Source organism: Aquila chrysaetos, chromosome 11 (genome assembly GCF_900496995.4).
Source record: "Aquila chrysaetos chrysaetos chromosome 11, bAquChr1.4, whole genome shotgun sequence".
NCBI classification, from domain to species: domain Eukaryota; kingdom Metazoa; phylum Chordata; class Aves; order Accipitriformes; family Accipitridae; genus Aquila; species Aquila chrysaetos.
Window position 1 is genome coordinate 23,667,805 of NC_044014.1, and position 27,245 is coordinate 23,695,049.

Genomic DNA, 27,245 nt, shown 5'->3' on the forward strand with positions numbered 1-27,245 from the left:
TTATAAAGGTACTTGGTTCCCATGGAAACAGGGATTTAAATATATACCTGTCCTGAAAGAAATGTGCTTAACAGAGGTGAAATAAAGTAGACATACACTGGGAGTGTCAGCTGAAGAATGCTGTGAGGATTAAATTCTTAAAGCTGCTCTTGATGTGTTCTGGGCAAACAAGGGAGAACAAGCCCAATTTTGCTGAAGATAGGTCATTTATTGGATTCTTTATGTGGCTTTAGGTGCTTTTCATTTGAAGCAGGCAAGCATGGTAAATTATTACCCAACTATTTTCTGCTGCCTGCACTTAATGCTGTTTTATAGACAAATAGAACAGTGGCTGTTTCATCTAGAGCTCAAGTGCTGCACCAGGTTACACGAAAAAAATGTTTGCGTTTTAATGGCCTCTGAACTGCTAGCACGTTTATCATTAAAAAAGTAGGAAGTTATTTTGAATAATCTCAAGTAACTGGTGCATAATATTGTAGGTGGATCCTTCATAAATTGTATCTTGCTGGTCAGAATCTCTTATGAATAATTAACCACCAGGTAAAGGAAGGACTATGTATATGTAGTGTCTGTTCCAAGTATAATATGAATAAACATTACAATAGACAGAAACAAAACACTAAGTGCACATCCCACAATTGCATACAAATAACTATAGTTAAGGTTTCTTTCTAGAGAAAGGTATGTAGTTGTCAGGACAATCCTACCTTTATGCCCTCTTGGGACCTAGATCCTGATCTTGAGTAACTACATAAGAAGAAGCAACTCCTCCAGCTCCACATATGTCTTTCATATGCTTTGCCTGTTACACACTGTTTCGGTGGCCTAGACGACTTGGCTGACTACCTGCCAGCTACTGGATGATGATCTTGATCTAAAGACTCATGTGTTACTGGATAACAAGACCCGGTTTAGAGCTACATGCGTTAGGGCTGAACTCCATTGCAGTGGTGCCATAGGGAAACTGCAGTGTGGACTTCTCCCATCCTTTTCCAGGTAGGTGGCTAAGGACTCCGGTGGGATGGCAGCTAAGGACTCCCGTGGGATGGCATCACCTGGCTCTTCCCGTGTTGAATGCTTCCCCTGATACAGCTCCGCTGGCAAGTCACTGTGCGTTTCTGTGGCACTTGCGTCTTTGAACTTACCTCTCAGCCGTTTGGAAGGAGAATTGGGGATACTGCAGCTTTCCTTCAGCAAGACGGGGCAAACCTGCACAGATAGGAAAGGGGTCCCGGGTTAGCTGGACAATCGCCACCGGGAGCCGCTGCCGGCCCGCCTCGGCCCTGCGGGGACTCGGGCGCGGCGCCCCTGCCCGCGGGGTGCGGGGCCCGTGGGCCGGGCCGGGGCGGGCTCGGTGCCGGGGGCGGGGCGGGTGCCGCCCGGCCCCACAGCCTCCATTTTGCGGTGTAGCTGCGGGGAGAGACGCCGGCGGCTCCGCACGTTTCCCCTCAGGTGAGGCGGCTGGAGGGGGAAGGGGAGGAGTCGGCCGGCCGTGACTCGCGCGCCCCTCGCTTCAGGCCCCGGTCCCGCCGCCTCGCCTCACACAGCGCCTCCGGGGGGGGGGGGGGGAACGGGGACGGGGGACTCGGCCCCAGCCCCGCTGCGTCCTGCGGCACGGGCGTGCTGTGGTGGGCCCGGGGCAGGGCTCCCGGAGCCGCGGCCGCCCGCCAGCTCGGGGCTAGGCAGGTGTCCGGCCGAGGGAGGCACCGGCCCGCCCCAGAGCGCCGCACCCCCGTGGCCGGGGGGCCTGGCCTCCCGAGGGAGCGGGGACGAGGTCCCGGTCGCCTCAGGAGAAGTAAGTAGAGTAGTACCTGCCTCCGCCCGCAGCCGTGCCTGGCCGGAGGGCTCGGCGCGCCCGCCCGGGGCTGGCGGCGGAGGGAGCGGGAAGAGACCAGGGCGATCCGTGACCGCCCTTCCCGCCCCAAAGCAGAGGGAGGCGGTGGCTCGCCCGGCGGGCAGGGCCGGCTCCGGGCGGGGCGGAGGACCGCGGCGGGCCCACCGGGGTCCTTTAAAGGCTCCGGGGGCGGGTGTGGTGCTGGCGGGGGCGTCCCCGGCTGGGGGTGCAGGTGTGCGCGGGGCGGGCCTGGCCCGGCCCGGCCCGGCCCGGGCGGTGCCTCCTCCTCTTCCTCCGCCGCCGCCGCTGCCGCCTTGGCGTGTGCGGGGCTGGGCCTGGGGGTCCCGCGGGGGCCGGGCCGGGCCGGGTAGCGGCAGCAGAGCGCAGACTTCCCTGTTTTTACCTGCTGAACTGCGCAACACGCCGAGTTTAGCGCGTCCCCTGATGTTACACCGTCAGAGCTACGCCTGCCCTCCCCCCAAAAAGAGACAGCCCCCCCCCGACTTCGATTTCAGCCCTTAGAGGAGAACCGGCGGGAGTTGCCGCCCGCTGCCTCGCCCCCGGGCGGGCTGTGACCCGCCACCGGCTGGGCCTCGCCTCGTGCCCCGTCCGGGATGGAAATTAAAATCTGACGGGAAAATCTGATGTTGTTCCGGTTATAAAAGCAGTATTATCAGAGCCTTTGTTCTGCTTGAGGATGCTTGTGCTTGAGATAAGTGAGACCATGTGCTATGGCAGCGGCAGTCCAATGTTTACCAAGTACTTAATATTGTGTAAGTCACTTAATTTATCTCCTGGAAAACATACCTACATACTGAAAGATGTTTCAGTAAATATTGCTCTCTGGTCATAGTAAGTTTTGAAGAGACTCTTGTAACTGGTGTCAGAGGCAAGTGTGAAATCCCAATTTACCATATACTGATCTAGTTATAAAAGGCCTGAAGTAATTGAAGCAGCGGTCCTTACTTGACCCTTTTATTACTCTTTTTTTTTTTTTCCAAATAAAAAAGAAAAAAAATCAGCTAGATCAAGCAAATGCAAAGAAAACATTTTTATTTTGATTTTGTAATTCAGAAGAATGACAAATAGGAATCAAGGTCTTGTTAAGAGGGGGATGATTAAATGAAATACCATGATTCCCAGTACCTGGCCCAAAAGAACTCACACTGCAAACTGACTCCCAGAAAAGGAACCAATATCACAAAAGTAAGGAAAGCGTTAAACAATTTACCAGTGCACTGTAAGTCATAGGTTTACATGGGTGGTTAATTTGCTAATCAAAAATACGGCATAGCCTTGATGGCTTGTTTGCTTGAAAATAAGATGTTGGAAACTCATGCCTTAAAAAGCTTTTTGCCAAAACGTGTTTGCTAGTAAATCAGAGACATAGCTGAAAGCTTAAATTCATTCTAAATTAAGTACCTTACCAATAAGTCTAAAATTTGGTATATTTTAATATGGTTAAAAGATTGTTGGGTCCCATTTATTGTACAAATTAAACTTTTTACAGCTGTTGAAGCAGCTGAGTTGCCAGCTGTTGATTTTGCATCACAAAAAGCATAGTAAGTTGTACAGTGGAAATGATACAGTGCACCTCAACAAGTTTTACAGGCTTTACAATCCTGTCTTCTTAACGTTGTAACTTTAGTTGAATTACATTAAGCTGAAAAGCTGAAGAAGTTTTTGTTCATTTTTTAATACTCACTATTGCTGACACAATATTTTTCTGTAAGCGGAAAGAATGAAACTGAAATCAGAAGGAGGCGTTGCTGGTCATATTGTTCCTGAAAGGAGTTACAATTAGTGTTGAAATCAGAAATACCAAAAGAAAAGTGCTGTTGAAATCCAAATTTAAAGTCCATTCAAGCAGCTGTCAGTAATTAATACTGTACAGGTACTGGTTTAAGGTGTTTCTTCTTAGGGAAATAAATAGCCATTAGCAGTGTTCATGATTAAAGCAAAGATTTACAAATACACCTCATGTTGTTTTTCCCCCTTTGTTTATTTGGAAGTGATAATCCAAGTTTATCAGTGTGAGACTGCATAGCTGTGCTTCTCTGCAAGTTGTTTTTGGCTCTTATTTGAACTAACCTACACAAAGTTTTAATGTTTTCCACATTAAGTCTCAGATGTTTAATTCTATGACCTTAATGGTCATAGAATTGCCTTAATGGTCCAATGCAGTAAGAATTCTGCTTTCAAATCCATTTGGTTTGTTCAGTGAATACCTAGAAATATGAATAATCATTCGCTGTACTGCATCCATTTTTGTATTTCCCATGTGTTTTGATCTGTGCAGCTAAGGTGCATGCTGTCTTAGAAACATGCTGTGAGTAACTCCCAGGCCCTGATCAGGGAATCTGGCTGGTTAGCATAAACATCATTTTTTTTCCTGCCATTAAATGTTTCGTAACCTGGCTAATGGCCTCAAAATTCCCTGCCCAACTGGTTGGCAGCATGGGGGATGATCTCTGTCCTGTTCTGTTCCTATTCCCCAAGCCCCTCTATTAAACCAAACAGTTACTGACAGGAAACAGAAATCTTCTACACATATGAGGTAATGCTGGGGGACTACACGCTTCTACCCTGTGAGCGGAGAAGTGCAGGGTGATGGGAGACAGGTGCTTAGTGCAGTGCAGGACTGGGGCCCTGCTGTAGCCTGACCCTTCTGTTTCTGTTCTGACAAAGGGTTCAGCCCCCTCCTGCTGGCACCTCAAAGTGAATCCTGTATTTCAGAGTTCCTTTGGGAGGTTCAACCCTCTTACCATGCTTCAATGTCTATCTGACCCTAAATAAGAGTGGTAGTTAATTACAAAGTTGAAGATGCTTCTCTTCTGAATCCTGCTTGCTATGGTCATGTGTATGAAAAAAAGGAAAGTTTTGGTGGGTTTAATAGCTTACAAGTGCTCCTGAGCAATTTTAAACCTACTGAACATACTGTTCCAAGTGATTTAACATGTAATTAGCAAGCAAATAACTACTACAAACTCATATATAGTCCCCTGACAGTGAAAATACCTTTTTTTTTTCACCAGAATGTCATACCCAGGCTATCCCCCTTCTGGCGGCTACCCTGCTTTCCCTGGTTATCCTGTAAGTATGGCTCTTGAATATGCTGCATTCCTAATGTATTTATATTCTGTGAATATACCCCTTCTTACTATGCTGTCTGTGTGTGTAAATAGTAGCTCTCAGTTCATATACAGTATTCTCTAGAGATTATGGTCTTTGTTTTCATCTATATATCCCCGAGGATGACTTTACAGTTGTCTCGCAAGAATTCCAAGAAAGAAGTTTAAGACTTTTTTTTTTTTTTAATGTTGCTTATTGTTCCAGAAAGGTTTTTGTTTGTTTGGTCTTGTTTTAGTTTATCTTTGTCTTGTGAGTTTCGGGTTTTTTTAATATAGCTAACTATCTCAGCAAATAATTTTTTTAAAGTATCAGTAATTCTTACATAAATATGAGGGTCTTTACATACAGGGTCAGAGGTAATCTCTGAACCAGTCTCCGCCACAGTCTCTACCAAATATTCTGCATACCTGTATCCCAGGATTTACAGAGATGCTGAACAAACTTCAGTGGCTATTACCCTCAGGAAGAGCTTGGAATGCTTTACTCAAGTAGCCCAGCTTTCATACGACACCAAGTAAATATTTTTCTGAGGATAAAGGACACCGTATCTTGACTTTGACCCCCTATCCTTCAGCCGCAGGACTTTGTTCCACCTTCAGCTCATGACTGGGTGGACTAAAAATTCCAATGAAACTTAATGGAAGGCTGGAATGTATCAGGTGTGGCTGACATTGCAGTCTTTTTGATATGCCTGCATCATTTTTCAAAGCTAGATGCAACTGTGTGCTTTTATTAGTATGGCACTGATCATACTGTAATTGTGGGAATTTTATATGTTCTGTGTTTTATGTAGTACAGAACCAGACTTAAGTATGGAGCTCAGCCTGGATCTCATTAAGATACTGAAAACCTATAAATACATGCAATATATATAAATACATGCATATAAATACATGCAATAAATTGTCCGATTATTTTGGTTTACAGTTTACCCTTACTCCCTCTGAAACACTAAAGTCAGTCAAACTAAAGACAAACATGTTAGAAACCAGACTTTCTTAACTCTAGGATTTCTTTTCCCCCCTCAAGGTTCTGCTGAACCCTCATGATTGTAGCTGTAATTTATTTTTAACTACATCTCAAAATACTTTTTTTCTTAACTAGCATCTAAAATATAGCCAACTTCAATGGATTGATTTAAAAGACCATTTAGATTTGGTATCAATGTTTCTAGGTTTCCTAGTCTCATTGATGATGCCCAAAGTGATAACCAGTGCAAAAAAATAATGTGAAATTATTTTCTTCTGCAATAGTGATAGTTATCTGAGCAGGGCTTTTGAGGATCCTAATTTTGGATTTGTGAATCTAAATTCCATTAAAATCTTTTTGTTGAGCCTGGCAGAGAAAGGTTAGACTGTACCACTAGGGAAGAGAATATTACATAGCCTAGGTACAGTAATCTGGGGGTAGAAATCTTGGGGCAACCAAACCCTAGGAGAATGTTTGAGCTAGACTTTAATGCTTTGCAGCTTATTTCTGTTTTCTGGGCTCAAGAATGAGTGTGTACTGTATGTAATGTGTGACCTGTATTTCTAAAGCTAGTCAGTAAAGATAATTCCCAGCAAGTGAGTAATGAGTCCCTGCATTATGCTTTGTTATGAAGCTGATTTTAAATACCTGATTTTTAAGATCAAGTATATGACTTTTAACTTACAGGGTTTTCCTTTAGAGATCCTGGTCATTTGAGTAAATATTTCTAATGTACGTTAATGCTAATAGCAACCTTTGTGGTATGATTGGTAAGTCACACATGTAGCAAAACAAAGGCATATAGATGTTTGACTTGTTCTTTTTTATTTAAAACCTGTAATAGGTGTTCAGTCTGACTCAGCGGTCCACACATAGTCATTGAATGTCCATGCTTTATAACATGGATTCCAAAGGAAATGGAAAAAAAACCAACCCCACCTCTTGTAAGTTCTCACCATGTAACATTTGAAAATACTGGTTGTGCAAGAGAGGCAGAAGTTTCAAAGATACTAAGCTCTTAAAAGTCCTATGAAAACAGGAGGTGAGCATCTAATGATTCATAGAGAGCAAGCCTAGCTGAGCTCACCTCTCACTTATGCGTGATAGAAGTAGCAGCTTTCCAGTAAAGGACCAGGGGTTGTGGTGGTTGCCAAGTTGAATGCGGCTCAGCAGTGCATGTCCCCAGGGAGGAAGGCTAATGACATACGAGGCTTCAGCAAGAAGAGCGAAGCCAGCACGTCGAGGGGAATCATTATTCCTCTGTGCTCAGTGTTCACGAGGCCACATCTGGAATACCATGTCTATTTGTGGCCTTCCAGTACAACAGAGACGTGGACAAACAGGAGTGTGTCCAGGGAGGGCTGCTCGCTAAGGAAAGAAGGCTAAGTGGAGATCTATTTGGTCTTTTGCTACGTAAGGAGGAGTGACAGAGACATTGGAGCCAGACTCTTGTCAGAGGTACACAGTGAAAGGGCAGCTGGCAACAACCGCAGGTTGTCATTGTAATTTGATTTGAGGAAAACATTTTTCACCATGAGAGTGGTCAAACACTGGAACAGGGGCCCAGAGAGGCTGTGAATTCACTGTTCCTTGGAGATACTGAAAACTTGACAAGGCCTTGCGTGACCTCATTTAATGCTGAAGCTGGCCCTGCTTTGAAGTGGATGGGATCTGAGGCCGTCCAGAGGTGCCTTCCACCCTGCAGCACTCTGATTCTGTCAACGTGGGAAAACTCAACCAGGAGACCCCCATCCAGGCTTCAGGAATTCTGCTGCTGCTGCTTCAAATGCTGAATCTAATGATATAATTCACATCATTATACATGTGGACATTTTGGTAGCTTGAGAGTTTTTTACTCTAATGTCCTGTTAGCAGGTATACAGACATCCCATTTTTGTGTTTCAGCCGACAGGACAAGAGTCTGTCTATCCACCAGCTGGTCAGTACTCCTATCCCGCAGTTCCTGGAGGATACCCTCCAGCAGGAGGAGGGACCTATCCTGCAGCACCACCAAGTGCTGGGTATCCAGGGACAGCAGGATATCCTGCCCCGGGGGGCTACCCTGCCCCTGGGAGCTACCCTGGAGCTCCCCAGGCTGGAGGAATGCCACCTTATCCTGGAGGTAAGATCCTTTGTTAGAGTGCCCCTCGGGAGTGATTTCTGGTCTAACCATTCCCTGTGCTTGGTAGATGTAGTAAAGAAAAGCAGCTTTGTTCAGCAATCAGTTTAGGCAGCAGCATGTAGGCAGACAGCCAGATTGCTATCTAGCAGTAAATATCTGTGTGCTGATGGCAGGGCCGGGACAGATTTGGGCCACTGCACAGACACAGAGAAATTAGTCTCTTGCATAGCTCTGCTCAATAACCTGGCTCATGTTGTATCAGAAGCCAAGTACAAAACGTTAATAGTGTGCTAAAGTTTTTCTTCTTCTCCTAGCTCCTACAGGCCCTGGGTTTGGTGTGCCTCCTGCTGGCCCTGGCTTTGGTGGCTATCCGCAGCCTCCTGCCCAAAGCTATGCTGGAGGTGGACCAGCACAAATTCCAGGTATGTCATATATAAGAAACTTTAAGCATCCAAGGTTAAACCAAGAGATCGCAGGATAGGTAGTAACAAATTAGGCCCTTACCTTTGTTACTTCTAGCTGTTGAGGTTTGTATGCTTTACACCTCCTACCACCTTTCTTGACAAGACCACTGAAGGGCTGATGAGAACCATGTCTATAGGAACTACATCCAAAAGAGATGGCTGTCGCTGATTAATGGTCATGATGTAGTGGTTTAGGTGCTTATCCTTCTTCAAACTACAAGTATCTGATGAGAACTGTGAAATCCAGAGTCCACATTCAATAAGTCTCTAGCTGTTAATCTCAAAGAAATGGACGAGTTTTTTCAGATCTGTGTGTTCATGGTGATCCTTGGCATAGTGGGGGAAGTGGAAAGGAGAATGCACACAATCGCTTAAAAACGGTGCAGTTTTTAAAGCTTTGAGCGGTCAGCTACTATCAAGATGATTTTTGTCCTGGAATGCGTCGGTTGTGTTTGCAAGAAATTCAGAGCAGCAACCCCCTTTTTTTACTGATTGCTTTGTTAACTCTAATAATAACTAAGCTGCTGTTAAAATGATAAAAATGGTACATCTATATTATGGATAAAATGCCAGTACAAAAAATGTAGTTGTAGCTTTGGTATTCACAGCGCTTTTCATCACAAAATGAGATTCCTTCAATTCTTTTTGCACCAATGAATTCTTAATATTCAACATTTATATGCTAGACATTTTAAAGTGTATAATATGACTTTAAAATAACACAGGACACACATTCTTCATTTGCATGGGCTATCTTGGCTTTTGTCAAAGAGAGATCCTTCCAGTTCGCACAGCACCAGTAAATTTAGTATTTTTAGAATTGCCTTGCTAGCATATGTACCAGAATGTGTCTGTGATTGCTTCTTCCCATCATTCCCAACGGGAAGAAGTGCAGTTACTGATCATGCTAGGTATCATTACTTAGGAAACATGGTTTGTGCAGTGGTAGATCTGTCGATGGCTTTATTTTCAGATTAGATAGCATTTACATAATAAAAGGACCTAACTAATTCCTTTTATCTTGTTCTTTAATTTATTTTCAGTAGGATATCCTGGTGGACAGGCACCATCACCAATGCCTGGTCTGGTATGTGCTGTATCCTCTTCTATAATGAATCTTATGTGGCTTCTGTAGTTTTAATGTTTTTACAAGTGGTTTTCAACAATTGCTGGAGTGTGGCCAAGAGTTCCCAGCTACACTCAGTACAACCTGAACAAAATCATAACCCTGTATCTGTGTGTACTTGCTCATCAAGTAGATCTTTATCTATACAATTGGGTAAAAGTATCACTTTGGCATTGGTGGGCCAGAGCTGTTCAACACAACTAAATGTCACCCTGATTCTGTGTTAGGAGGACAAAATGGGGAACTAATGGACAACTCTTTCTGAAGTACTGATTCCAAAGTTGTGATTTTAATTTGAATTTGTATTGTGCAGGACAGCTAGTTACATGTGACTCTTATTTTCAGCCTGCAGCAATGGTTCAGTGTACCCAGGGCACAATTCAAGCTGCTCCAAACTTTGATGCTGGAAGGGATGCAGAAATTCTACGCAAAGCTATGAAGGGGTTTGGTAAGTAAACAATAGAAGCTTAAATTTCTATTGAGCTAACTTCTTAATGCCATTTTGTCCTTTTCTTCAATTTTCATTTCACCATATATTTTTTCTCCCCGAGCTTTTCAGAAGTTACACTTTCAAAATGACTTAGGCAATGTAGTAGACAAAGTTACATAGAAAATTTGGTAGATTTAAATGGTAGTCTTTTATTATGTATCTATGCCCAAATGCAAGATTATAAAATGCATAGTCTTGGAGGGATTATTATGAGTTCTTACATGAAATTGCCCTTCTGTTTCCAAGGAACTGATGAGCAGGCTATCATAAATGTTGTTGCTAACCGCTCCAATGACCAAAGGCAAAAAATCAAGGCAGCTTTCAAGACTATGTATGGCAAGGTATGTTCACTAGTTCTTTGAATCAGTAAACAAAATCAAACTTTCAGCTGCTGCTTTAACTGCCTGATTGCATTTTTGTCCTGGGGAGTGGTTTGGGCATTTAAAAAATGCACTTCCTTTGGTTATACTCCTTGTGTACCAGGGGACATCTGGTATTTAACACGGTGTTGTCCTGATACCTGGCAGAAGCAGGGGTGGGGGAAGCAGGGTGCTGGCTCTGTCCCGGTCCAAACAAGAAGCTTCTCTGCTTTTGTAATGCTTGCTAGATAGAAAATAATCAAGCTTAAACTGTCCTTGTATTAGTGTCTGAAACTACTGAGTTTTTTATGCACACAAACCAGCACTGAAATCTGTTTTTTCATAAGAAACAAACTGAGAAACTGGTTGAGGATTGGTTAGTCATTAAAAGCCTGAGATAATTTAATTTCTTCCCTCTGTCATTTTTGCAACTTGAAGTGAAATTTTATAGTTGTAGCATTTTTCAGGACCTGACTAGGTCCTAATTGGTGAGGAGATAATGGAGAAGAGCTGAACTGTCAAAGTTTCGGATAGAGGAAAGTTCTTTATAAGAAATAAACCAAAGCTTTACAGGAATAACAGCACAAAGGTAGAAATCAATCACAAAAGTAAGTTCTGGTTTGATTTTTTTTTTTTAGTATATAATCTACATGGCTAACACTCTCCAAAGCCCTTTTTGTGTTTATAATTGAACAGGATTTAATTAAAGATCTGAAGTCTGAGTTAAGTGGAAATGTGGAAGAATTGATTCTAGCCCTCTTTATGCCTAGCACCTACTACGATGCCTGGAGTTTACGTCATGCAATGAAGGTATGGTTTTCCTGTGAATGAAATAGTTTAAAACCATCTTAAAATGCTCATCTAGGAAAAGAGAATACCTGATCCCTGCATTGTTGAAAAATCCTGTAGTGGCAAACAAATTTCAGGACTGTGGGGCTTAAAATTCTTTTCTGCTGCGTCCCCCAGTTCCAGCCAATTTCTGCAGGATTAGCCAATTCAGAGCAGCTGTCCATCCAGCAGAGGATGAAATGCTGCAGGGCAGAACGTTGTTCTCTGCCACTCGGTCATAATTTTTGCTAGAACACAGAAAGGGCCAGGGTGCCGTTAAAACTGTAACCACTGTTTAAATTGAAGGTATGTACCTCTCCTTACTATGAACACATCACTGTTACTGGAAGATATTTTTGGATTATCCCATTTTTTTTTCAAAAGGACAACAATGAAAAAATATTTTCTTAAGGTCAGATGATGCATGTATCTGTTCAAGTATTAAGACTGCATCAGAGATTAGGCGAGCTAGTCGCTTTGAACTTTTAACTCGGGTAAACTGGTACATCCAGTTTACCACAATTTCTTGCTTGTTTGAGCTGCAGCAGCTAGCATGTGGCTGATACTGGAAATGCTGAATGTATGAATGCAGACCTTCTAAAGAACATGGAGCTTAAATGAAGATCTGGCTTTAGTGGAGGCAATAGCCACTCTTGACCATTTAAAAAAAATGATAATACAACATTACCTAGAAGTCTCACACAGATCCACTCCCATCTAATCCTTGCCTGAATAGAGATGACCATGCCAGTAAGATCTCACTGTACACAGAACTCCCAGTTAATTTTTATTCCGGGGAGAGGGAAGCATCTATGCAAAGTTCCTGCTGGTGCTCCATGTTGAGGAAACAGTCAAATTTGGAATAGGGAACACACTTGTACGCTGACCAAAACAGAATTTACGTGTGAATCTTTGGCTTTAATGATTATCATAAGACTCTACCTTCCTCCAGGATGTTTCCAGATTAAGCCAAAGAATTTCCTTCCTAAAGCATTTTCCAGTTAACTTTGGCTGATGTCACTCTTGTGGATGTATAGTTTTGGGGTATTTTTTTGAACCTGTGCAGAATTGAATGTTTGAGGAATCTTCATTCCATTTTAAGTATACAGAAGACTTGGTGCTTTCACACTGCAAGGATGCTGTTCTTACACTGTAGATTGTATTAAGTTTTGAAATAACAGATGACTGCTTAATTTCTCAGTTGAAGAAAACTGAATACATAGTGCTTCATAGTTACGCCCTCTTTTCCTCTGCCTACAGGGAGCAGGCACTCAGGAGAGAGTGCTGATTGAGATCCTTTGCACAAGGACAAACCAGGAAATAAGAGAAATAGTGAACTGCTATAAATCAGAATTTGGAAGGGACATCGAACAAGACATCAGAGCAGACACTTCAGGACACTTTGAACGATTACTTATATCTATGTGCCAAGTGAGCTTTAATTTTTTTTTTTTTGGTAAGATAATGGTGTACAGTCTGACTTCGATGCATGTAGTCATAATGGCTCCATAAATAAATTGCCTGTGTATGCTTAGCAACAGCCAGGTTTTTAAGAAATTAGCCCTGGGCCATTAATTTATTCCCTAATGACAAGATATGATCCTTCTCAAGGAAGAGATACTTCTTATCTACAAATCTGTGATGAATTATGTGACCTAATTTAGCACCCTGTATTCATCTCAGAGAATTTATGTGTAAATACTTTATTGTGCAGATGCGATCAAGTGGTACTATAAAGCAGTGCTCCACACTGCTGTTGAAGCAAGATGCTTTTTATTTTTTCCATACATTAACAAAATAACTTGGGTGAATCTGATTAGGATAACCTTTATGGTATGTAGAATACCTGTGAGAATCCCTATGAACAAGCTAAGAGGCACTGCAGGGCAAAACTTGCCTCCCAACTTACACCATACTCCCTTCACATCCCCAGAATTAGGGAGGTGCTACTATTGAACTCAGGTGAACACTGGAGCTTGCTTATTGCATATAATTTATTAGGGCTCTTTTTGCTTTGAAGAATAGTAACTTGCAGTGAGTCATCCATGTTTAGGAAAAAAAAACATACTAATACAACTTCCCACATTTTTCTGATCAATGACACTTCCGTATCTTGTTTGCTTCTACCTTTGTGAGAGTTCAGCTATTTGGATTAAAAAGTCAAAATCCAAAAGAAAGCAAACCTTGAGAAGCTCATGCTGCTAATTTTTATTTTGATAAATCCAGTACTTTACAGTAATTGACAACCACATCATTTAAATATTATATTAACCACTACAGATACAACAGTATTTGAGAGCATGTATTCAGCCTACTCAGCCAGTATATTTAGCAGTATCCATCCATGCACTGGGCAGCAAAAAAAAATACCCCATAGCACATAAAGTGTCATATAAGCCCTACTGACATATTACAACTATAGTAAGTGCCTTCTGGAGACATTCTTACTTGAAATTAGCAAATTCTAAGTAAAATAGAAGACCTGAGATGCTTCAGGTGTGCATATTCAGTAAGATAATTCATTAGTTTGTTTGGGAGATTCTTTGCAACTTGAAGCCTAGAAACAAACAAATCAAGAGAAAACTTACATTATTAAGTAAAATAGAGAATTAAGTACAATACTTCCCTAATTAGAACTATGAGATGGTATGTAGGGGTGAAATTATCTAAGTCAGTGTATCTACAGTTTAAAGCATACCCTACAGATAGGGTTCTGGGCCACTTTTATTTGTTGCCTGTAAGAAATACTAAACCAAAGAGTAGTTTTAAAGCGATGTACTGTATTTCAAACTGGTATTACTCTTTCTGCTTCAAGCTTTGAAGATACATGCTTGGGGTCTACAATGCAAGCAATTACAGCATAGCCTTCTCTGTGTAATTTCATTTGACATCTGTTGTCTTTGCTTTTAGGGTAATCGGGATGAGAATCAAACTGTGGATTATCAAAAAGCTCAAGAAGATGCTCAGCGTCTGTACCAAGCAGGCGAAGGAAAACTTGGGACTGATGAATCTTGCTTTAATATGGTTCTGGCAAGCAGAAGTTTTCCCCAACTGAAAGCAACAGTTGAGGCATACTCCAGGGTAGGAGTTCTTCACTGATTTCAAATGAGCTTGGTCAGCGTATTTTAAATTAAGATTCCAGTTGTTACTGCATTTCATTATCCACATATTAATCTCATTTATTTGTAGATTGCTAATCGTGATTTATTAAGCAGCATTGACCGAGAATTTTCTGGAAACGTGGAACGTGGTTTGAAGACTATTGGTAAGTGATATGTTCTTCCCTCCCCTTATCCCGTAGGAATTAAACCTTGTAAATGTAATTGAAGAAGAATCCAGTTCAACGCTGGCCACATGGCAGACGAACACACTATCTGAGACTCTGCTAGCACAAAAGTAACTTCAATTATTCAAATTATTCACTTTACACTTAACTAGAGAAAATAAGCATCCACCATGAAGAAGTCAGTTTGGAACAAGAAAAGGCTACACAGGAACCTACTTGTCATTCCTCTGGGAAGGCAGGCAACTACACAGAAACAAGGGTCACTTGTTAGCGCTTGTAGTTGTGTTTTTCAGAGCTCTGCAAAATGATGCGAGTACCAGGGTAACAGAGCTGTGACTCTGGTTGTGTGGCACCTCAGCAGAGACAGCTGAACCACTCCCACACACGATCTCAGAACCAACATGAAAATACTTTAGGCACAGTTCCCTTTCCACTCCTCTTCCCTACCACCACCTACTCCCCAAAAGCTCAGCATTTATTAAGCAAAACTTCAGCAAAATAGAAGACCCGTTTTGAATTCACCTTTTCCTGCTGGTTTACTGTAGTAAAGCAGTTAAAATTTAGCACAATTTGCTGGCAGTGAAAATCAGTATGACTTACTAGAAATAGTATATCTGCAGACACCAGTCCTACCAGTGCTTTCCAAAATGACAGCATTTCTGTAGCCAGAATGAATAAGCAAAAACTTCCCAGATTATATTTTGCTAAAGAGTTTTATAGGAAAAATTCAGCTCTACGAATCATGTAAGAGAATAAAGGCTCATCTCTGAGAGTGAACAATCTAATGGAAACAAGATCCATTCTGTAACTACTACAGTGAGAACTCTTTACAGTTGTACCTTTTTTTGTACTTTTAGTGAAATTCTAAGCAATGCAACATGAGTAAAATACCTTGTATCCTAGTACCACCTATCCAAGGAGAATAACTGTTTTTAAATTACCTATTTGAGAATTAAGGTTTCAGCCAGCTTTCAGAAGCACTTCCAGAGAAGTTAACTGTTAATAACCATAACTTTTATTGTGAAGGAATAACTCATTTGGTCAGCTTGAAAATAAACTCAGCTCTATAAAACAGTTCCTGTCATCCACAGTAACTGGATCTTCACCAATACCTACCTCTAGCTGTCTACAGCAAGAATGCAGAGTTGGTCCTGCCAGGTATCGCTATACAGCATACAATACTGGAACTAATCCTAAAAATATACTTTATTGCAGTGCAATGTGCTTTAAATCGCCCAGCCTTTTTTGCAGAAAGACTGTATTATTCTATGAAAGGAGCTGGCACAGATGATTCTACCCTCATCAGAATTATAGTCACTCGCAGTGAGGTAAGAAACATTCTCCTCTGTAAATGTCACATGTAGTGGAAAGCTTTTCATGTAGTCCTTCATTGCAATACATGATTTCCACAGCTATGGAAGCTTTTATGGAGTTCAGATTTAGATGAACATGTTTATTTGTATTAAAGCCAGCTTTTATATAGTAACTTAATTATGTCTGGCTAGATAGCAATACTGCTTGTCTTCCTTCTTAACTGTGGTTGCCTGTCCATGTAGCAGATAAGCACCTCAAGTTCAAAGGTTCAGCAGTTAAGAGGTAGGACAGTAGTCCTAATGAAGCAAGGAACAACGGCTAGCCTCTCTGCTTTGGGAGCTGCTCCTGTCCTTAGAGGGACCAGCTGGCTTGTAAGACCTGCAGTTAATCAATTGCACATTTCACCCTTGGCATGTGTTCTCTAGACCATGAGGGCGGAGATGTGGGGTGACTGACCATCTAGGACTTAAAATTATACACTGTTTCAAGTTTCGTGCCTTTTTCTTTTTCTTTGCATAGATTGACCTTGTGCAAATTAAACAGATGTTCACACAAATGTATCAGAAGACGTTGGCTACAATGATAGCAAGTGATACAAGTGGTGATTACCGGCGTTTGCTGCTGGCAATTGTTGGTCAATAGAAGAGGATTATCTGGATTTTTCTTTTTTAAAACCAACTGAAGGACATGTAACATGCTTTATGCAGACACTGACTCTCCTTGTGTGTAAAAGAATAATTTTGAACTGTATAATCAAATATGCCTTCTTAATGATTCAATAAGCTTGTTGCACTTACAACTGCCTTAATTTACAGCACGTAATATTCTTTATTGTATAATAAAAGATGTATCTTGTCTATTAGCCCTAAGCCTTAGTCCTTTTTACCCAGACAAAACCACCTCCCCTCTGCCAGACTCCCACATGACTAAACTGTTTGTCTTAGCTGAATCTCCAGCACTCAACTTTCTTGAAATACCTAAACTTAACTGCTGAGCTAACTGTGGATGACAAAAAAAGCCTGAGGCTGTGATGTGAAGCATTTTACACCCCCCCTCTTTAATGTCTTTCCATCGGAATGTTGAAAAACATGCAACTGCTCAGTTTAAGTCATGTTACACTGACAGTTTAAGGACCTTGGCAGAATCTGACTGTACCCCCCCTATTTAATTTCTTAAATGAGTTACTATTAGTGGTTAGTTACTATTATGCTTAGGGCAGCAATGGAAAGGAGAAATCATCTCAGATCTAATTTTGAAGTATCTCCTTGTAAAGAAGTAGGTTATACAGCAAATGACTGAGCAATGACAAAAGCCAGTATCTAAATGCTAACACTACAGAAGAGGTGTAAATCCAAACTGAAAGCAATTGTGACCTCAACAATATAAATGACTATGTGGATGTTTTCAAAGGATTTGAAAAGAACAGCTTTGAATAGCACATTTGCTTTTTTAGAAAGCCACAGTGAATCTGTCCCCAGCCACTAACGTAACAGAAGCTTCAAGTCCAGCAGCTAGCAATGTGTTTCCTAACATTTCTAAGCAACGCTTTATCAAATAACAATTGTGCTATAGGACATCCTCATACAAATAGCAAAACCCTATTTCTATTATCCCTCAAACAAAAATAGCTAGGTCTGGTAGAGTTCATTCTAATATGGCAAACCTTTCACTCTTACACAGCACGTACATAAAGGTTCTTGCAAAACAATAATAGATACCAAGTTTACCAAGCATTTCACTTGTCAACCTAAATCTGACTTTAAACTATAACCTTTTTCTGAGATTAAACTCAGAAATACAGACCAGTTTAAAATTCCTGGGTCAGATTAAAACTAAATATTCCAAATGCAAACAATAGATAGAAGTTGATTTGGGGAGACTAAAAGACATTCCACTCTGCATTACATTGGTCATCCTTGGTGCAGGTATCCACTGTGATATATACAGCTGTCAGCAGCTTCCCCAGCTTGACCCAAGATTCTCATAAGCTTTGGATCTTGTTTCTTTGCTCTTGAGCAAACTTCCTTACAAGTGAAGAAGCTTAGCATTTAATAATTAAAGCATATTAGTGCATCTACATCTTTTTGTGTGACTAAAAAATCTTCACCACGTCACTTGTCCTTCAAAGCAGAATGTTGACTAAGTCTCGCTTGTACATCCTACTACTATGAGAAAATGACCAGATGAATAGGGTTCTATGTCCTAGTGATATTCACCTGTTTCACAGCAAAAAGTTATTTTCATTACATTCTAGTAACAAAGATACCCGTTGTTGAATGGGTAACACAAATTGAATGATTGATAATGAAATTGTAGCAAAAAGTAGGCGAGGAAAGAATGAACAGATACTGTCTATCCTGCATCTGAAAAGCCTAATTTTTTAAGTAACTAACACAATGGTGTTTCTAGATTGTTAGAAAAAAGAAAGCTGTTTATGAGACTGTTCCTCTCAAAAAGTGTTCAGACTCAAACCAGAAGAGACCTACCTCCTTCTAAGAGAAAAACAGCCCCAATCGCAACCATTTATCTTTTTGCTAAAGAGGCCAATCTTCTTCTTCACAATTCAATAGATAAGACTGTAGCAATTTTTTTCACAATTGGAATTTAATAAGCTTTGAAAGGGAAGCTTTTGTTTAACACTATAAATAATTTTGGGCGGTGAAGTTGCATGTTTGCCATTAAACTAAATGTAGGTAGGCTCTGTGAACTAGGCTGGTCTTCCCTGTTCGGCTCACCAGGTGGCAGCAAGTTTCTCAAGAGCACAAGTCCCTGCTGTAAAATAAGCCACCAAGAACCCTACTCGGGCACCTTCTGTACTTCTGCTTCTCAGTTTCACTGAAATGCATTTACACTGCGCAGAACAGTCAGAACCCCCAGCCCACCCCTGAATACTCCTCCTCCCTGCCGGTGCCCTACAGGTAAGAGCACCACAGATGATGGTTTAATCCAGCAGTTCAGGGAAGAAGTGGCCTATTCCCTGGGACCCACGACAGTGTCTGCTGAGCCCAGGGCAGGGCAGCATTTACGGCTCCAACTCAAACCAGAAGCCAACCATGCCTCTCACAGCTTTTGCTACCCGTCTCCTGTGGCTGACAGAGCTATTTCCAAGCCTTCTCCCATCCCTACCCAAGAACAGACTAAGGACACACAGACTTTTTTTTTCCCCCTCCTTAAAATGCTGAAAGCATAAAACAAGCAATGCAAACTACTTACAGTTTTCTGGGAGGGAGGATATAGTTTCTTCTCCCCAACAATACAAGAATTATAGACAGCTCCAGACTCCACCTTTCAGAAACACAGTAGCAAAAAATAAGTACCTGCTTTCCAAACAAAGAAAACTCAGAGACATAATCCTGTTATCTGACTACTTGCTTAAAGGCTGACAGGAGACACACAGTACGAGAAATCAGGTCAACAACCGCCCAAAAAATTTTCCTTCATTGCAGATCTGCCTTCATATCTGGCAAAAACTACTACAGACAACGGATACTGCAAGGGAATCCTCAAGGAAGCAAGCATCGCTGCAGCTGGGCACTTACTGCCACACAAGTATCAGAACCAGTTCTCTCCAATCACAATGAGTTCTTTCCAGACAAAGACTGAATCTCTATTTTTCTTCACATACACAGCTCCAACTAGTGCAGAATACTAATCACAGCCAAGATCTGAGTATCATGTCATGAAACATACTGTCTTGGGAGGTTGAGAAATTTTCCACCAGTGCTTACAAGGAGGAAGGCACCATCATAACGTTCATCATGTAAGATTTCAGTCATAATTAGTAACACGTCTTTGTTCTGCTCTAACACGACACCATGTGCAGACTGTACAGCTCGCAAGTATGGGGGTGCTTCATAAAAAAACCAAAAAACTTACCATTTTTTAACTTGATCTTCTGCACTCAAACTTTGAGAAGAGTTTCCAATTAGAATGCATCTGCAATAAAGTAAAATCAAACATTAAAATTCCATTAGCAACGTGTCACTTATTTTTATCTTAATTCTCATCCTGTTCAGCAGCTCGTCCTTACTTTAAAAAGAATATAGCAAAAAGACTAAATTGTGTATCTGTATTGACTGTCAAAACAAACAGTCCTCCCCCTCTGCCCAAAAAGCCCAACACACTTCACTAGTCTTGAACGTTTAGTTCAAACCAACACACAAAACGTAGCCGTACTTAACAGCCTTTCTAGAAACAACTAACCCTGCTCCTACAAGCTTGTACAAACCAACAATGGATGTCCAGATTAGCAGACAGAGAAAATATCTAGGTATTTTATTTATGAGAGAGAACTCAAAAGCGAAAAAAAAAAGCAGGAATAACATTTAAATTAAATAGCATTTACATTCAACTAGTTCTCTGCAAGCTAAATCTAACCTTTTAGGCTATATTTTCAATAGCTTAAATTTTGAAGACTATTTCTAAACAATTTTCAAGGTCAGATTAGACCTAAGTATGCCAAATAAAACCAATACACAATGATAGGAGCCGCAGCCCATGCACAAAATTTATTGTGTGCTACTGTTTATAAAATACTTGAATAGTTCAGAACATGCATAAAATTTCCAACTTAGGGGTATGTACAGATTGTACTTCATGGCAAACAAAAAAAAGGGGGGGAGATGAACTCTAGTGACGTAAGTTTCAAGTTGTGTTCCAGGGGACGAGAAGGACATGTAGCAAATGTCAAAATATATAACAAAGTACAGTGGCAATCAGTACAGTCCATTATTTGTGAACAAATTAGCACAGGGCTTCAATTTTTATTTTAACCAAGCAGTCCTGTAGATACCAAAATACATGCAGTCTCAAGTTTACACTTTCACTAATGCCTTAGCAGTTGAACAGAGCAATTGCTTACGCACTGCTTTGCCTAAACAAAAAGTATGTCCGATACAGTTTCAGTTTCCTTTACAGACTTAAAAATAATAAAAAGCTTGCAGCTATTCAGCCCAGTGATTATTAGCTATTTATGCAACCGTAATACTCACAATAAACTAAAAGTACCAATAACATCTAGGTAACCTATAGATGTACATCATAGGTCTATATATTAAATATTTGCAAAATGAAAACATGCATACACAAAATACAATGCCAAGCTTTACAGACTTGATATGAATCAAAATTTACTTAAACAATGTACAAAGTTCAATTAAAAGTACCTTAAAATTAACACTTCCATATTTTTCTTACTTTTAAAATTAGTATATATAATATTTTTTTTTTTTAAAATTCAAGGTGGGGAAGAGTCTTGAAAAAGCTGGGCAAAAAAGTTTCTAAATTAAATATTTTTTTTTTAAATCTGTGTTCAAGTAATAAACATTCCTACATAGAAATCTTCTGATAAGCTGTAACTAAAAAATACAGTGAATACAATATAGAATTAGCAACATCTAAGGAGTAAACCTGAGGTCAGCATTTTACAGAATGACCAACTGAGATTTTTTTTTTTTTGGCATTTTTTTCTGTCTATTTAAAATACAGTTTTTGCAGCCTCAGATATTTTAAGACCATTCTAATCTATCGTTTTAAAGACATTTCATGAAACCGATGTCCATTAATAAATAGTTAGCTCTTAGGGTTGTATTTGAAAGTCTGATTTAAAAAACCAACCAAACAAACTACCTCTACTGAAAGAAAAATCCCATTTGTAAACTTAAAAGTGTTGACAACGATAAGCATAAGATGCTAGTCTAGATGTGCTTTAGTGATAACAGCCCGATTCTTTCCCCAGATCTCTTCTGAAGCTTTGGCAGCCAGTGAGGGACTTGGTGTAAATTGGTGAGGCACGCTCCCGGGAGGCTGGGTCACCACGTCAAGAGAGGGGCTGTTGTCTCAAAAGCATGACGGTCTGTCTTCAGTGGGATCAAGTCAGATGGTTCTCCACCTCACATTAAGTAGTCACTTCAAGCGATCCCCCTGGCTATTTCATCTGTTGTCACATCAAAAAGCAGTAATCTAGGAATTCTCAGGCAAGACATGAGTGAGTAAACCAGAAGCTGACGTGGTCACTGTGCATTGTTGTTGCCAGTTCCATTGTTTCCATTGGCATTTGTTGTGTTTAAAGTATTAATACCATCTTGTTGAAGAGCATCTTTTCTTGGTGGCATTCTCTCATTGATCCTATCCAAACCTTTTGCTTCTTCAAAACTGCAGATTTTATGTTGCGGAGAGAATCCTCGTATTGCTTAACAAAATGCAAATTTGATATGTCAGTAATGGAAAAATAAGTTGAAAGCATATACTTTTTCTAACAAATGATGTTTAAAAACAGGTAAGAAATCAGCCAAAGAAACTTATGGCTCTGCATCTGTATTAGTAAAAGCTTCTCTAACCTGCTTTCCTGAAACGTTCAACGGCAATCACGATTTCAGTTTGTAACGAAAAGAACCAAGTATGGCAAATATTCTGCAAGCAGGAATCAAGGGGTTTAAGCCCACTTGATTGCTTCCGCGTGTCCCTGGCGTGGTCAGCTATCAACACCAACTGCTTTTGCTGCCCGGTGCGTCAGGCTTATCTTAACATCCCCCTTCTCTTCGGTGGAATGTCAGTAAGATCTAAGCAGCACAGCAAGTGCAGTGGAGGCAAAGCAGCAACGGGTTACAAAAGTAATAGTGGATTTACATCCTGCATACGCATCGATGGCCTGATCCTGCAGTTTTCATGCAGGCAAAACTGCGGGATGTGGTTCACATTCTGCGCTAATCATGTGGATGATGGAAATGGACACAACCACAATCACCGAGTTAGCACTGTGGTTAAACAACGGTATCATTTAAATACAAATGTATTTAAAATAAGTGTAGAAAATAGGTATTCTTTTGCTACTGCTTATTTTAATGAATGAGGTCTGTAGTTGAATTTACACCTGAAAATGGCTGACCACATAATAAGACTCAAGTCTTTGGGATGAAATAATTCTTTGGAGGTTTAAGGACAGCTTTCCACTCACAACAACGGGACCTCTTGCACGTGTGTGTGAGAACAGAATATGGCACTTGTTTATATTTTTGGAGATCTGACTTCCTTAATTAAAAAACAAAGAATACAGTCATTAAATGGTGCTTTGCGACCAAATCTGAAAAACCCCGAAGGTAGCTCTCTCAACTGCTGTGCTGTTTGTCATTTACTTCATTGAATATTGGGCAAGAGGAAATTAAAGTCTCTCTGAAAAGACAACAATCTGAAGTTTAATACTCTGAACACCAAATAATTTGATGGCATTTTGCTCAATACTACTAACAAAGGACGTATATACAACTTATTTAGCACAGAAGCACTGATAATCCATGGACTTTAATATGCCTCATACTGGCAGGCTGGTGTATATACTGGAAATAAATTTGGTCAACAAATTATGTTCAAAATCTATAGAAAAAACCATTATATTTATACGTCTTGCACTACCAGATGTGTTACAGAAAGTTTTTGAAAAATATGTTCAAAGCCATTAAAATAGATTTTATGAGAAAAGGCATGCATAAACAACCCTCCTTCCACATATAACCCCCTCCCCCCGGCAATCAAACAAAACCTTGCAGTTGAATGCAGAAAAAAACCACTCAACACTGCCATTTTTAAGGACTTCAAGACAACACCACGTATCACAACATGCTATTATACAAAAACCTACTGCATATTTTGTAAAAACAAACAAAAAAGACCAAAAAACCCCCAAAAATTTCCCTATATCAATATTAAAGATAATCATAATCCTAAAGCCAGAAATGAATGTTACATGTAAAAGGGATGAATCAATGCAGTTGATTCATCTCTGCTTGTGCAAGTTGAAAGTAAAACACACCCACACAGAGTACTTTTGAATTCCCTCCCAGACACCACAGATCTCTGCCAATGGCAAAGACTCTGATCATACCTTTTTCAGCCTCAATTGCCTCTACAGTGGCTGTACAGAAGTGAGCAGATGCATGCAAAATGAATGAGAAAGATGAAGAGTGTAATATCGCACAGCAGAAAAGGCAATGATCAATTTAATATAGTATGCTACGCCAGATTAGTTTACAATTAGTTAAAATGATAATTAAGGTTTTGGGGGATTGTGTTTAAGTTAAACTCCTAAATTTTAACTAATACAATTTATCAACTAAAAGTATATCAAAGCAACACTAATTAACTGACGTTATTAAAGGCACATTTCTGTAAGTGTTTTGTTTTGTTTTTTTTTTTTTAAGACCGCAACAGCAAATTTTGACTGATGTTAAAAGTTGTGGTATGTTTAAAAAAGAAATACTAAAAATCTATTTGAGACTACTATTTCTGAAGATTAAAATGTATTAGTGAGCTTCATTAAATTACCAGGAAGGATGACGCTACAAAAATAACACTAGTCGTGTTCTAATAAGAAGAAATTATTTTTCTCGTTACATTTAGCTCCCTGAGGTTTAACCAGTACTTCAATTTCTCACTGTATTCGAAGCTAAAATGGTTATCTCTGAGAACTGAACTGTGAAATTTAAACCATAAAAGACAAATCTAGCAAGTCGTATTTACAAAGTCTCACAAATTGTTTAGTTGAATCAACAACAAAGTCTACAGCAGGAAGAGGTCTGGATTTAACATAGTCTTGGTTGGGTGAATTAACATGAATATGAAAAAAATCTAGCTTACTAGTTGTTTTTCGAACTAAATAACCATGACATCTGCTGTAATTTCTTAGGTGTAAGAACTGTTTTAATTGTTACAGCCCTAGAACTCAAAGCTTTAACATAAGGTTATTAGGATAGCAAAATCAAAATAACTTTCTATTAGGGCACAATTGCTAAAGAAACCACTTTGTAACTACGACCTAAACTGTAGCTAAGTTTCAATAATGGTAACAACTTTTTACCTCCCTCACTATGTGCCATGCCTCTAATACCGTGATTTCAGAAATATTAACAAAAAATAGCATACATAGTGGTAAACCTACTTGTGTAGTGCTTGATATATGTTGTTAACAACAAATATCATAACTGTGTATTCAAGCAAACGTTGGGGAAACTAGCTATATATGGAAATATGGCATTAGAACAGAATAGAATTCTTTAAAGTGAATTAAGTTTATTACTTCTCATTTCCTATCCAACAAAAACCAGATGCAACATTTCAATTGCCTACACTATGTCTACACTATGTTGTTATTTATCAATTGCCTACACTGTGCCTTAACCTCACTGTTGCATAAAATTACAATTGCCACTGAGGTACTCTAAAAAAAAAAAAATAAAATTAGATACTTGCATTAAGTGCTACTAAAATAATGTGGAATACTTAAGGGTAATGCAGCATTTTAACGTTTACATACTGCACGTTCCATGGTACCAAAAAAAAGAAAAAAAAAAAAAGAAAAATATTTTCTGCACTTAAATCTACAGAGACAAGGGCAATCCCAGAATTAAATCAAAAAGCCACTTGAATGGATGATTATTTATGTTTACGTTAAGGGAAAGAAACTTTCTCAAACTGTAAAAATAAATTAGTTTAAGAATTATTTCAGAAAGTCACCAAATACATATTTTCGTACTATAATCAATTTGCCACACAAATACAAAGCTATGTAAAAAAACCACCTCTTTCCACCATCTCCTGTTACCTGTGAAGTCTTTGTTTTCAATCTTTTCCTGAAAAGATCACGAATACTGATTTATCTCTGTAAATTATGTAGCTTGGTCATAAATACAAATTTCAAAATTTACTCCTAGTTCATTCTATTTGTAGTACTATTATTCCAAAAAGATCTCGGACTATACATCACAGTTAGGAAAAAGATAATTTTCAACTTGACATAAAAGAACAAACTGACTGGAAAATACAAGCACTCAATAAAACCCACACTGTAAAGACTCCATTTGGAAAATAATTTTGTTGGATTCTTTTTTGCAGGTACATCTAAATTAAAACTATATTCTTTGTAAACCCTGATAAACCTCAAATAAATACTATATCATACTAACGTAACAGGTAATCCTGAGGTCTTTGCTCAGAAAATTCTCGATTTGAGAGCAAATTTTAAGCAACAGGGTTCAATGGCATTTCCAACCTCAATTCCAGCTCTTCCCCTGCTTTACTTAGGGGACAGATATGATTCAAAATCCTTGCCAACTTCTAACATAAAACCAGAAAACTCTCTTACTGCCCCTCCAACTAATAGCAAGGGCAGCAATGAAAGTTAAGAAGCATTTGGCTAGTTCAACTGATTTCCATGGAAGTACTTACAATTTTTAATTTAGGCTTGTGTTTAGTATGTTGCTGAAAAAGGTTTTAGGTGTTTGTCTGATTTGTTTTTTAACAGATGTTAACTCCATTTGGAAAATAATTTTGTTGGATTCAGTTCACAGAATATTCACAGGTTAAGTCACTAGGAAATGCTACTTTAAAGAACAGTACTTAATATGGTCTTTAATGTTTCAGCTACTACAATGCAAGCAACATAATAAAAACCATAAAACTACATTAAAAGAAATTTAGAAACATATGAAGGCCACGATTTCCCAAAGTCTGTTTTTATCCTGGTACATTGAAGCTACCAAAAAATAACCTATGATTTATTTTTTTTTCAAAAATATATCCATTTATTACCAGGGGAAAAAACCCCAAAACCCATACATTGACTTCTTCCATAGAATGCAGTTTTGCACTTTTTTCCAAAATTCTCTTTTTTAACTGACTTGTCTTTGCTTAACCCTTTCACTACAGTTCGAATTTGTATTAGACTGGCTAATGGGTTTGGTGCCCTACTCTGCATTATGTCAATGCCAACAAGCTTCTCTCCTCTGAGAATGACCAGTATCCCACAAAAGATATCAGGTATGGCTGAACAAATTCCTGAAACAGTAATGGTATTTGCTAAGACCTAGTACAGAATATGTTACTGACATTAAGAATTATAATAGGCATATATGCAAAAATTGCATATGCATTGCCTTAATAGTGACTTTTATATATATATATATATATATATGTGCGTGTATATGTATCTTCCCTGATAAAAAAATTCAGTCCAGCTCTCTAGAGAAATGTAGATACACACTGCAATTTCTTATAGCTTTCAAAGCTTCTTATAGATTTCATAGCAACCAGCACAACTAGACCTTTTCTCAATGGGCCATTGAAAAATGAGCACTTACAAGACTGAAACCTGGAAACCCCATGACAGACTGGTTGATTTTGTGAATTTTCAAGCAAAGAAAAGAATAGAATAAAAAAATACTACAATTAATATTATATTCATTTATTTTCTCCATCTAGGCTAGTTTATTGATAGTATACTGATCAACACAGTACAATATACTTCAACAAGTAATTAAATATTTGTAGTA

General features: G+C 39.6%; 3 protein-coding genes across 16 annotated transcripts in view; 1 reads left to right on the top strand and 2 right to left on the bottom strand.

Annotated features, from left to right (window-relative positions):
- Positions 1 to 187: 187 nt before the first annotated feature.
- Positions 188 to 2,749, bottom strand: LOC121233653 (translation initiation factor IF-2-like). Its single transcript, XM_041127406.1, has 3 exons — positions 2,650 to 2,749; positions 1,812 to 2,245; positions 188 to 1,209 (listed from the first exon to the last, which is right to left on the bottom strand). Exons 1-3 carry the CDS (start codon positions 2,747 to 2,749, stop codon positions 883 to 885), a joined length of 861 nt encoding a protein of 286 aa, XP_040983340.1. The 3' UTR covers positions 188 to 882.
- On the top strand, positions 1,351 to 16,786 carry ANXA7 (annexin A7). Of its 2 annotated transcripts, none has more exons than XM_030029536.1 (13): positions 1,351 to 1,452; positions 4,870 to 4,927; positions 7,841 to 8,057; positions 8,372 to 8,479; positions 9,565 to 9,608; positions 9,993 to 10,095; positions 10,384 to 10,478; positions 11,193 to 11,306; positions 12,585 to 12,755; positions 14,235 to 14,405; positions 14,514 to 14,589; positions 15,826 to 15,938; positions 16,444 to 16,786. In XM_030029536.1, the coding sequence occupies exons 2-13, from the start codon at positions 4,871 to 4,873 to the stop codon at positions 16,564 to 16,566; spliced, it is 1,392 nt and encodes a 463-aa protein (XP_029885396.1). In that variant the 5' UTR covers positions 1,351 to 1,452; position 4,870; the 3' UTR covers positions 16,567 to 16,786. The 2 variants fall into 2 exon arrangements, with proteins under 2 accessions (XP_029885396.1, XP_029885397.1); XM_030029537.1 differs by having other exon boundaries at positions 9,568 to 9,608.
- The window catches only part of PPP3CB (protein phosphatase 3 catalytic subunit beta), a 50,809-nt gene continuing 37,081 nt past the window's right edge, over positions 13,518 to 27,245 (bottom strand). For 5 of the 13 annotated variants that reach the window (XM_030029524.2, XM_030029523.2, XM_030029527.2 and 2 more), the window contains 3 exons: positions 27,054 to 27,083; positions 23,804 to 23,833; positions 20,407 to 22,114 (listed from right to left, as the gene is read on the bottom strand). In XM_030029524.2, the coding sequence (XP_029885384.1) occupies positions 21,936 to 22,114; positions 23,804 to 23,833; positions 27,054 to 27,083 (239 nt within the window). In that variant the 3' untranslated portion in view covers positions 20,407 to 21,935. Of the gene's footprint in view, positions 13,882 to 19,137; positions 19,210 to 19,800; positions 19,861 to 20,406; positions 22,115 to 23,803; positions 23,834 to 25,521; positions 25,548 to 27,053; positions 27,084 to 27,245 lie in introns of those variants that run through there. The other 8 variants (XM_030029526.2, XM_030029529.2, XM_030029528.2 and 5 more) reach the window with 4 other exon arrangements.

What these genes read in the sequence shown, in the direction of transcription:
- LOC121233653 (XM_041127406.1), bottom strand. Translation starts at nt 2,749, where the DNA reads ATGGTAAATTGGGATTTCACACTTGCCTCTGACACCAGTTACAAGAGT. An exon ending in ATTTACTGAAACATCTTTCA is followed by an intron (nt 2,246 to 2,649) that starts GTATGTAGGTAT and finishes CGTGTTGCGCAG; the next exon opens with TTCAGCAGGTAAAAACAGGG. An exon ending in ACGGCTGCGGGCGGAGGCAG is followed by an intron (nt 1,210 to 1,811) that starts GTACTACTCTAC and finishes CTATCTGTGCAG; the next exon opens with GTTTGCCCCGTCTTGCTGAA.
- ANXA7 (XM_030029536.1), top strand. Translation starts at nt 4,871, where the DNA reads ATGTCATACCCAGGCTATCCCCCTTCTGGCGGCTACCCTGCTTTCCCT. An exon ending in CAAAGCTATGAAGGGGTTTG is followed by an intron (nt 10,096 to 10,383) that starts GTAAGTAAACAA and finishes TCTGTTTCCAAG; the next exon opens with GAACTGATGAGCAGGCTATC. An exon ending in TCAAGACTATGTATGGCAAG is followed by an intron (nt 10,479 to 11,192) that starts GTATGTTCACTA and finishes ATAATTGAACAG; the next exon opens with GATTTAATTAAAGATCTGAA.